The sequence below is a fragment of the Oncorhynchus masou genome, chromosome 11, assembly GCF_036934945.1.
Source record: "Oncorhynchus masou masou isolate Uvic2021 chromosome 11, UVic_Omas_1.1, whole genome shotgun sequence".
Lineage (NCBI taxonomy): Eukaryota > Metazoa > Chordata > Actinopteri > Salmoniformes > Salmonidae > Oncorhynchus > Oncorhynchus masou.
Window position 1 is genome coordinate 57,284,516 of NC_088222.1, and position 12,355 is coordinate 57,296,870.

The following is a 12,355-nucleotide window of genomic DNA, read 5'->3' on the forward strand; positions in this document are numbered from 1 at the left end:
CATGGAATAGCCTTCATTTCTCAGAACAAGCATAGACCGACGAGTTTCAAAAGAAAGTCAGGAGAAAGGTCTTTGTTTCTGGTCATTTTGAGCCTGTAATCGAACCCACAAATGCTGATGCTCCAGATACTCAACTAGTCTAAAGAAGGACAGTTTTATTCTTTCTGTAATCAGGTCAGCAGTTTTCAGCTGTGCTAACATAATTGCAAAAGGGTTTTCTAATGATCAATTAGCCTTTTAAAATGATAAACTTGGAATAGCTAACACAACGTGCCATTGGAACACAGGAGTGTTGCTGATAATGGGCCTCTGTACACCTATGTAGATATTCCATAAAAAATGTGCCGTTTCCAGCTACAAAAGTCATTTACAACATTATCAATGTCTACACTGTATTTCTGATCAATTTGATGTTATTTTAATGGACAAAAAAAATCCTCTACTTTCAAAAAAGCAAGGACATTGTCGTATCTTTGCTATCATTAAATTGAAGACTTCGTTTTTAAACAAATATTCCTGTAATTAGTATTACACAATTAAACTGAATAATCATGTTACTGTAATTAACTAGGAAGTCAAGGCCCCAAGGCAAGTATTCAGATTACAATGTTATAATTTCCCAATATAACCTTTCAGATATTTTCATATCTGATCAATAGTCGTCTGATTAATGATTTATTTATTTTACCTCACATTAGTCTCATTCCAAACGTTGTAAATTGTTGGTTATCTGCATGAACCCAGTCTTCACTGGTCATCCATACATCAATTGTCTTAAATCATTTATTTATTAATAAGTAATTCACAGAAATGCATAAACAACAAACATGGCAAATGTGGTTACATGAAATGATAGGAGAATATGCTCTAGTGGGCTGAACCGGCATGGCGGCTTGTTATACAAAGGAGAAGTGGGGGTCGACTAAAGTCACCACAGAGTTAATTATAAAAATTCAAATGTTAATTCTTTACACATTCGGGAACAATTGCAATCAATATATATATTTACGCTCAATGTGTCGTCTTGATCGCTGGTGAAAAGTTTGTCTTTCGTAGAATTGTCCGTCTCCCTCTCTCTCTCCCTGTCTTGGTTGGAGGGGATAGTTCAAAGTGACATTCGTTATAGAATGGATGTTTCGGCGGTTGTCGTTCTTCGCGTTCAATGATACCGAATTCCTAGCTGCAGACTAGTAATTAATTTCAAAGACTTGTTCTCATTCTGTCGGTATCGATAGTCTAAGGGTTTAACCACGTGGGATGGTTAAAAGATTCAGCAATGGTCTACAACCTTTGTACTCCCGTGATTGTCCCCCAAACTTGGTCTGCTGATAATTTCTCAAAGTTGGAGTTTATTCGGAATGGCAGAAAAGGGCTGTCCCAGGATGTCTGACCCTAATTGGGCTCAGGGGCGGTCCTCTGATTTAGTTCAAATCCAAATTTTCCTTCATTAAACAGTTCAAAATCACATTGTAAAATTGTGTAAACAGTATCATACTCACCCATTCATCTTATACAACAATTAGATGTAAACCTCATATCTGAAGCTATTATATAAACAGCGTTATGGTAATGTGGCCACACCGTCTCACATGAGCTTCCCAAGTTGTGCCAAACGGACCAGTTCGTAGCTGGATTCTTCACCGATCTTTTACACTTTCTCCAGAACATGGAAATTTGTTCGTCCCTCAAGTTATGTAAGGTGGAAGGATTTCCTTTGTCTCCATGAAAAACTACTCTCTATAACTGTGTGTCCATGAGGTCTTCTCAGGAATTTACGATCTCTGACCTCAGCAGTCTGGTTGTAGAAGCAGAGAGCGGGGGATGGTAGCCTAGTTGAAGGAAGCAAGGGGGAAGCAGGGAGAGGGGTTGGGGTTGCTATACTCAGAGGCCAACGTCATGACAACATTTCTAAGCGACCCCAAACTTTTGAACGGTAGTATGTGCGTATATATATATATTATTTTTATGGCACATGAGACCTGTCTGATTCACGCCTCAGTGAGCTAGTCCATTGCAGAGGCCGTGGGGGTGGCCTCAATGTTATTATTACAGTATTTTACCATTCTCATTGTGGACACGTTATTTGCGGACCGCACAACCTAGGCTACACTTGTGTGGAACAAGTTTTGTTTTTTAAATTGGATTTAGGAGTTGTCAATTTATTCATTGTCGTTTGTTTGTAGCGCTCCCGTCAATGTTGCACCAGCTTATAGATAAACGTATGCCTAGTCTACTTGGCCTGTGCGCAAATGTAGGCCTTTAAATATTTCCATTTGGGGATCTGATAGTATTTCTGATTGTTTTAAATCACCAATATTGTGGAACTTCTCAAAGAAATGTTTTCTTCACCTCAAACAGCAAGGAAACAAAGTGTTTCTCGGTCCATTGAGAAGTACAATAGTTCCTCAACGTATCCTAATTTTGTGAAAGGGGGAAAGAATGTCATGCTCTGTCCTGGTGGAAACATCATAAAATAGGCCTATTTTACATGGTTAGCAATAGAAGTTACTTTTAAAAATGTTGATTAACCACATGATAATGATTTTGAGATATGTAAATATTATTATAAATTAAATGAAACTTTTCCACTATATGTGCATATAAAAATCATAACTGGTACGGTATAAATAGTAAGATAAACTGGTACTCCAAATGAACAAGGTTGCCGACCTCTGGTGTAGCCTATTAGGAGCGTAATAGCAGGAGCATAACAGCAGAATCTGCAAAGGCCAGCAGCAGCGGGAGGAAGAAGGTTGGGAACAGGTTATTTTTCTTCTGGTTAGGCGATCTTGATCTCTGGCTCCCTCGAGTCATTTGTGTGTAATTATTTAATCACAGTGTGCTTAAAGCATCAGTCAAGCTCAGTAGCCTATATATAGTTGATTTTATTAAAACAATGCAGGGTGGACATATCCTGCGCTTGTTAAACTAGATGACAGCCCCATTAACATGGCAGCAGAGATAATGAAGGCCCATGTTATCGGACCTGATGTGAAGACTGTTGCCGCACCACCTTTTGCCCTTTCCTGTTGTTCTTGAAGTGACAGTTGTGATTCCCCAGTCGACAGACCACTGTGTTCGGCCCTACCTCTGAAAGCATCTTGTACCTCCTTAGGCATATCAATAACAGCATTGACATGCTCATCCTTCACCGTAATGACTACTAAAATGCCTGTATGTACTTGTATTCTCATGTTTCTTTAATTCACATCACAGTTCTTGGTTTTTAAATTAGATTTTTGATTATTAACTAAATTATTATCACTGCATTGTTGGGAAAGAGCGCATAAAGTAAGAATTTCACCGTACTGTTTTACATCTGTTGTTCCCTGTGCATGGGGTGAATGACAGTTTAAACTTTGAAATTACTACTGTGATTAAATAATGAGGAAAATGGCGCCTGGCAGCTTTTACATTTGTGTCATGCTTTCTCCCCTGTCCATGACAAATAATTAAAGAGGTAAATAAGTAATGAGGTCAATGCAATGAATCTCTGTCTTGTCTGTCATAAAGACAGGAAAATAATGCACCTGTGGGATTTTTGCATTTAAATGTGACATGTTTCAATTGGTTTTGTTTTCTGGCATGTTCATAGGACCGCTTTTGTGTATATACATTAGCTTTCATACAGTGACTTTCTATTGGCCCAAGACATCCCTGCTACTTTTCATGTAACCTATGCGTCAGTCCATTGTGTATGGTTCAGTCTATTTGTTTTTCTCATTTAATTTAACCTGTCAGAAAATTTTACAGAGAGACAATTGACATTTTCTCAGCTTTGTCACTCTGATGTCAGAGTTACTGTGATCTACAGTGAAAATGGTGTGTCAGCGGAGCTGGTTGCTTTCCAACTGGCAGAAGTCAATATTTCCGATTACATATATGCCCATAGGCCCTATTATTTACCACATTAGAACACGGAGGTATGGATTTTTATAAATTACTATAGGTTATATGAGAAGAAGCCATTTGTTTTTCAATGCTGTACTGTTTAATTGAGTTGTACATTTGAGCTATTCAGAACAGTGCACCCTCATTCGTTCAAGAGTGTTCCTGCTGGGCCCCTGTAACCCTACTCATGGGCAGTAATTCCATAAATACAGGCTGAAACCAGGCACTATACTATCATTACTACCCTGTGTAAATGCCAGCGAGTCAATCCTACTTCTCATTCTCTTGCACTTTCCTGGCTCACTAAATGACTGCAAAGTGGATTCCTCAAATTTAATGGTGAGAAGTACACTCAGTATTTACCAAACATTAGGAACACCTTCCTAATATTGAGTTGCACCCCACTTTTTGCCCTCAGAACAGCATCAATTCGTTGGGGCGTGGACTCATTGGGGCGTGCTTCCCAAAGTTCTGTCAAGTTGGCTAGATGTCCTTTCGGTGGTGGACCATTCTCGATACACTCGGGAGTCTGTGAGCTTGAAAAACCCAGCAGCGTTCTTGGCACAAACCGGTGCACCTTACACCTACTACCATTCCCCATTCAAAGGCACTTAAAGCTGTTGTCTTGCCAATTGACCCTCTGAATGGCATACATACACAATCCATGTCTTAAGGCTTAAAAATACTTCTTTAACCTGTCTACTCCCCTTCATCTACACTGATTTGAAGTGGATTTAACAAGTGACATCAATAAGGGATCATAGCTTACACCTGGATTCACCTGGTCAGTCGAAGTCATGTTTTGTATACTCAGTGTATGTGATAGACTCACACGAAAAACTGTGGAAGCCAGAGGAGGAACATTTTTGGAATGCCAAACTCCTGTTGCTGATGTTCAGGGGTTTCGTGGAGCTTGCTGACACAAAAATGTCATAATGCAGTTGGCCGGCAGAGATAAGGAAAATGGCTGCGGCCATTTGAAAAAAAGGGCTGGTTCTGTGGTTGTTGCCGGCTACGAGTGCGGCCAAGGTATGGCTGGGAGGTGGCATTTGCAAACTCTGGAGCAGCTGCTATCAGCCCTGACATTTTAGTGCCTGCTGTCCATTAGTGGCACGGTGGCGGTGCCCATAGCACTGAAAGGTGGTGTGCACAGTGCCCACCACAAGTCTGTTAGCATGTTAATGTCAGGACCCACTGGGCAAAAACTGGTTGAATCAACTTTGTTTCCACATCATTTCAACAACAAACAATTCAATATGATGAAGTTGAATCAACATGGAAAACTGACTGGATTTGCAAAAAATTATCAACTTAAGGGAATTTAGTATTTTTTTCACCCAACTTTTTACCTAAATCCAATGAAAGGGTGAAATCTTTTGTTGGTTTGACATTGAATTCATGTTAGTTTACAACTCAATCAAATGTACAGCAAAACTAGATGTTGAACTGACATCTGTGCCCAGTGGGGAGACTGTTTGTCAGTGCATCTCCAGACATGACGGTTGTGGCCTCTGGGAGGTTAGACATTGCTATTAGACCAATCTGAGTCTTTGAAATTATAGTTATTTTCCTCTTGGGTATTCGTGGAAAAGCAAGAGCTGCTCGCTCATAAAATCCTTGACTTCTGTGCCACTGTCATTTTTTATGTCTAATATATGCAAATTGCACATTTTCAATATTTGTCTGATGTGAGGTTGAGCCTCGCTCTTTGTAAACTTGGGCCATGTTCGGTATCCAGGAAACTGGAGAAAATGTATTAAAACGGAAGACCTTTTATGAACGCACATATTTGTCCTCAAAACTGATGACAGCCCTTCTGTATGTATTTTCCAGGTGTGGAAGCGCTCTGGAGCCTGGTTCTACAAGGCCCTGCCCAATTACGTGCGCCCAGGGAAGGAGGGGCAGAGTGGTGCATTTCTCGGACTGCAAGGGGCCCACAGAGGAGGGCAGAAGATGGCCAAGAGTTCCACAGTCAGTCAGACCTACACGTGGGCATACAGCAAAGGTCAGTCATTCACTTAAAATCTATGGGTGAATTTGGTGTCGTTGTGGCTTCTGAGACATGCACAGAACTGAATATAACCATCAGTTCTTTATATACAGTACCAGTCAAAAGTTTGCTCATTCAAGGGTTTTTCTTTATTTTTACTTTTTTCTACATTGTAGAATAATAGTGAAGACATCAAAACTATGAAATAACACATACGGAATCATGTAGTAACCAAAAAATGTTTAACAAATCAAAATGTATTTTCTATTTGATATTCTTCAGGAGCCACCCTTTGCCTTGATGACGGCTTTGCACACGTTTTGGCACAATGTCACAAAGTGCTATACAGAAACCCTGCCTAAAATCCCAAACAGCAAGCAATGCAGATGTAGAAACACGGTGGCTAGAAAAACTCCCTAGATTGGCAGGAACCTAGGAAGAAACCGGGAGGAACCAGGCTCTGAGGGGTGGCCAGTCCTCTTCTGGCTGTGCCGGATGGAGATTATATCAGTACATGGCCAAGATGTTCAAATGTTCACAGATGACCAGCAGACCAGTCAAATAATAATAGTCACAGTGGTTGTAGAGGGTGCAACAAGGTCAGCACCTCAGGAGTAAATGTCAGTTGTCTTTTCATAGCAGATCATTCAGAGTTAGAGACAGCAAGTGGAGAGAGAGAGAGTTGAAAACAGCAGGTCCTGGACAAGGCAGAACGTCCGGTGAACAGGTCAGGGTTCCATAGCCGCAGGCAGAACAGTTGAAACTGGAGCAGCAGCATGACCAGGTGGACTGGGAACAGCAAGGAGTCATCAGGCCAGGTAGTCCTGAGGCATGGTCTTAGGGCTCAGGTCCTTCAAGAGAATAGCGAAAGAGAGCTAGTTTGAGGGAGCATACTTAAATTCACACAGGACAAATCAAATCAAATCAAATTTTATTTGTCACATACACATGGTTAGCAGATGTTAATGCAAGTGTAGTGAAATGCTTGTGCTTCTAGTTCCGACAATGCAGTAATAACCAACAAGTAATCTAACTAACAATTCCTAAACTACTGTCTTATACACAGTGTAAGGGGATAAAGAATATGTACATAAGGATATATGAATGAGTGAAGGTACAGAGCAGCATAGGCAAGATACAGTAGATGGTATCGAGTACAGTATATACATATGAGATGAGTATGTAAACAAAGTGGCATAGTTAAAGTGGCTAGTGATACATGTATTACATAAGGATGCAGTCGATGATATAGAGTACAGTATATACGTATGCATATGAGATGAATAATGTAGGGTAGGTAACATTATATAAGGTAGCATTGTTTAAAGTGGCTAGTGATATATTTACATCATTTCCCATCAATTCCCATTATTAAAGTGGCTGGAGTTGTGTCAGTGTGTTGGCAGCAGCCACTCAATGTTAGTGGTGGCTGTTTAACAGTCTGATGGCCTTGAGATAGAAGCTGTTTTACAGTCTCTCGGTCCCAGCTTTGATGCACCTGTACTGACCTCGCCTTCTGGATGATAGTGGGGTGAACAGGCAGTGGCTCGGGTGGTTGATGTCCTTGATGATCTTTATGGCCTTCCTGTAACATCGGGTGGTGTAGGTGTCCTGGAGGGCAGGTAGTTTGCCCCCGGTGATGCGTTGTGCAGACCTCACTACCCTCTGGAGAGCCTTACGGTTGAGGGCGGAGCAGTTGCCGTACCAGGCGGTGATACAGCCCGCCAGGATGCTCTCGATTGTGCATCTGTAGAAGTTTGTGAGTGCTTTTGGTGACAAGCCGAATTTCTTCAGCCTCCTGAGGTTGAAGAGGCGCTGCTGCGCCTTCTTCATGATGCTGTCTGTGTGAGTGGACCAATTCAGTTTGTCTGTGATGTGTATGCCGAGGAACTTAAAACTTGCTACTCTCTCCACTACTGTTCCATCGATGTGGATAGGGGGGTGTTCCCTCTGCTGTTTCCTGAAGTCCATAATCATCTCCTTAGTTTTGTTGACGTTGAGTGTGAGGTTATTTTCCTGACACCACACTCCGAGTGCCCTCACCTCCTCCCTGTAGGCCGTCTCGTCGTTGTTGGTAATCAAGCCTACCACTGTTGTGTCGTCCGCAAACTTGATGATTGAGTTGGAGGCGTGCATGGCCACGCAGTCGTGGGTGAACAGGGAGTACAGGAGAGGGCTCAGAACGCACCCTTGTGGGGCCCCAGTGTTGAGGATCAGCCGGGAGGAGATGTTGTTACCTACCCTCACCACCTGGGGGCGGCCCGTCAGGAAGTCCAGTACCCAGTTGCACAGGGCGGGGTCGAGACCCAGGGTCTCGAGCTTGATGACGAGCTTGGAGGGTACTATGGTGTTGAATGCCGAGCTGTAGTCGATGAACAGCATTCTCACATAGGTATTCCTCTTGTCCAGATGGGTTAGGGCAGTGTGCAGTGTGGTTGAGATTGCATCGTCTGTGGACCTATTTGGGCGGTAAGCAAATTGGAGTGGGTCTAGGGTGTCAGGTAGGGTGGAGGTGATATGGCCCTTGACTAGTCTCTCAAAGCACTTCATGATGACGGAAGTGAGTGCTACGGGGCGGTAGTCGTTTAGCTCAGTTACCTTAGCTTTCTTGGGAACAGGAACAATGGTGGCCCTCTTGAAGCATGTGGGAACAGCAGACTGGTATAGGGATTGATTGAATATGTCCGTAAACACACCAGCCAGCTGGTCTGCGCATCCTCTGAGGGCGCGGCTGGGGATGCCGTCTGGGCCTGCAGCCTTGCGAGGGTTAACACGTTTAAATGTTTTACTCACCTCGGCTGCAGTGAAGGAGAGACCGCATGTTTCCGTTGCAGGCCGTGTCAGTGGCACTGTATTGTCCTCAAAGCGGGCAAAAAAGTTATTTAGTCTGCCTGGGAGCAAGACATCCTGGTCCGTGACTGGGCTTGATTTCTTCCTGTAGTCAGTGATTGACTGTAGACCCTGCCACATGCCTCTTGTGTCTGAGCCGTTGAATTGAGATTCTACTTTGTCTCTGTACTGACGCTTAGCTTGTTTGATAGCCTTGCGGAGGGAATAGCTGCACTGTTTGTACTCGGACACCGGATAAGACTGGAGAAATACTCCAGATATAACAGACTGACCCAACCCCCCGACACAAACTATTGCAGCATAAATACAGGAGAGATCGGGAGACACTGTGGCCACGTCCGACGATACCCCCAGACAGGGCCAACCAGGCAGGATATAACCCCACCCACTTTGCCAAAGCACAGCCCCCACACTTCTAGAGGGATATCTTCAAACCACCAACTAACTACCCTGAAATAAGCCGAGTATAGCCCACAAAGATCCCCCCACGGCACGAACCTGAGGGGGGCGCCAACCCGGACAGGAAGATCACGTCAGTGACTCAACCCACTCAAGTGACGCACTCCTCCTAGGGACTAGAGCACCGATTATGTTTTTTCAACGCAGATACCGATTATTGGAGGACCAAAAAAGCCGATACCGATTAATAGGACGATTTTTATATATTTATATATACAGTGGGGCAAAAAAGTATTTAGTCAGCCACCAATTGTGCAAGTTCTCCCACTTAAAAAGATGAGAGGCCTATAATTTTCATCATAGGTACACTTCAACCATGACAGACAAAATGAGAAAAAAATCCAGAAAATCACATTGTAGGATTTTCGAACGCCGAAGCTGAAACCTGAACTAAAGACCTCGGTTTAAAAGCTGACAGTGGTTTTATATACTTTTATTTTATTTTGAATCCTGCGGCTCTGTTGGGCTAAATTGCTGTGAGCGCTGCTATCTGTCCAGGATCCTGCCAGATTCCATATAGGGGGAGAGACCCGAAAGCCCAGCTAGCCTAGTTTGCTCGGCGGCCTCAAATGGAGGCCTCTATTAAACGTTTCCAACGTTGCAGGAGCTGTGTTTACTTTGCTTTGTTCCAGGACAATGTGGACAGTGTTGACTTTCAATGTAGATAATGCTTCCTTACGGAGGACTACAGGAGCGAAGTAGCTACTCTTAGCAAGCAAATAGCAAACCTACATAAGCTACTGGGGAAGCCACGGCCACCTACTTTAACTTTTTCTTCCATCCCAGTAGCCGGATGCCGCTCTGGTCTGGTGGAAATTTTGCCGCCGTTTCTGCTCTCCACAGCAGGCGGGCCGGTGCTAGGCAGGGTTCCGTTCCCAAAGGGGTCTCCCCCTTCCCTGGAGAATGGAGCTGGTCTCAACTCAACCAACGAGCCATGGATGTACGTCACTCGCCGTGGAAGTTGAAGAAGGCATCCTCTGGCAACTGGCATCTCCATGGAGATGTTGAGCCCGGAACTGACACAGACCAGAAACAGCTTTGCCGCCCTGGATCCAGAGGTTCCGGCTCCTTTGTCCATGGTGGCTTCCCAATCAAGATCGGATCCGGAGGTACCTGCGTCTTTGTCCTCGGCTCTGTCTCCCTCCCCGGTGACTTCTACTTCGGGTTCAGATCCTCGGACCTCCTAGCCTCAATTGACTGTGAGGTTGCCTGAGAGTTTGGCTCATTCAACATCACCAGCTGTCATCATAGGCAGCTCCATGATGAGAAACATCTCAGTTCCCAAGGCAAAAACCCGGTGCTTCCCAGAAGCATGAGTACAGGACATAAGGCTGCTTCTGACTGTTCTACCTTCGATGCCGGGAGCTGACGCTGTCGTAGTCCATTCGGGTTCAAACGACATCAGGAGGGCTAGCTCGGAACATTAACAATGGACTTTAAAGAACTGATTTTAGCATTAAAAGGGCCACGGTTGTGAAAGATTTAGCAGACTGGTGGTATTACACATCTGGCTAAAAGACTACTGTTGCTCTGCTGGAGTCACTTTTTTTGATAACGTTGACACCTTCTGGAAAAAGGAGATACTCTACAGGAATGAAGGATTCCATCCAAATCATCTTGGCTCCTGGACTCAAGGCTGCGTTGAAACAATGACTGGTAAATGATCCAAGACCAGCTCAGTTAATCCCTACCATTGTGACAATGAGTCGTCATAATGCTGACAATGAGTCATGATTTTAGGGGCATTGGCAAACACAACGTAAATAATTTAATATATGTACCCCTAATTGCACTGAATACATTTGTTTATCCTATTGTAAGCAGTAATCATGAGCCTATAAACCGGAGTTACACTGTTAGCACTGAGGCGGTGTGCTATAGTAGTATAAGACCACTTTATGCAGCTCACCTTGAACTATCAGCTCCAATGTAAATAACATGAGTAAGTCTACCTCTGATAGGCTTCTCAGTAAAACATTAAAAACTATCAAGCATCCCAGAAAAATGCTAAAAAAATAGCCCATATTAATATATGTAGCCTAAAAAACAAGGTCCATGAAGTCAACAAATTGCTTGTAACAGATGACTTTCATATTTAGATTTTCTCTGAAACTCACTTAGATAATAACTTTGATACTGAAATTCAAACGGAGGTGGTGTTGCGGTCTATATTCAGAACCACATTCCTGAAAAGCTTAGACAATCTAATGTGAAGTACTGTTGAAGTAATATGGCTACAGATTCATCTGCCTCACCTAAAGCCCATTCTGGTGGGAAGCTGCTATAGACCACCAAGTGCTAACAGTCAGTATCTGGATAATGTTAAGTACTGTTGAAGTAATATGGCTACAGATTCATCTGCCTCACCTAAAGCCCATTCTGGTGGGAAGCTCCTATAGACAGTCAGTATCTGGATAATGTTAAATACTGTTGAAGTACATACAGATTCATCTGCCTCACCTAAAGCCCATTCTGGTGGGAAGCTGCTATAGACAGTCAGTATCTGGATAATGTTAAATACTGTTGAAGTAATATGGCTACAGATTCATCTGCCTCACCTAAAGCCCATTCTGGTGGGAAGCTGCTATAGACCACCAAGTGCTAACAGTCAGTATCTGGATAATATGGGTGAAATGCTTGATAACGTACGTGATATCAACAGAGAAGTATATTTTCTGGGTGATTTAAATATTGACTGGCTATCATCAGTGCTTCTACACCTGCATTGCTTGCTGTTTGGGGTTTTAGGCTGGGTTTCTGTACAGCACTTTGAGATATCAGCTGATGTACGAAGGGCTATATAAATAAATTTGATTTGATCAAGCTGCCCACTCAGGAAAAAACTTCAAACTGTAACCAGTGCCTGCAACTTGGATCAGGTTGTCAGTCAATCTACCAGGGTAGTTACAAACAGCACAGGAATTCAATCAAAAACATGTTTTGATCACATTTTTACTAACGCTGCAGATATTTGCTTTAATTCAGTATCCAAATCCATAGGATGTAGTGATCACAATATAATAGCCATATCTAGGTAAACCAAAGTTCCAAAGGCTGGACCTAATATAGTGTATAAGAGGTCATACAAAAAGTTTTGTAGTGGTTCATATGTCGATGATGTAAAGAATATTTGCTGGTCTGTGGTGTGTAATGAGGAGCAACTCT

At 43.0% G+C, this 12,355-nt stretch overlaps 1 protein-coding gene across 2 annotated transcripts in view; it reads left to right on the forward strand.

The window, feature by feature from the left end:
• The window catches only part of LOC135548870 (double C2-like domain-containing protein beta), a 287,108-nt gene that overhangs the window by 55,002 nt on the left and 219,751 nt on the right, over nucleotides 1-12,355 (forward strand). For both annotated transcript variants that reach the window (XM_064978920.1, XM_064978921.1), the window contains exon 6: nucleotides 5,725-5,896. In XM_064978920.1, the coding sequence (XP_064834992.1) occupies nucleotides 5,725-5,896 (172 nt within the window). The remainder of the gene's footprint in view (nucleotides 1-5,724; nucleotides 5,897-12,355) is intronic.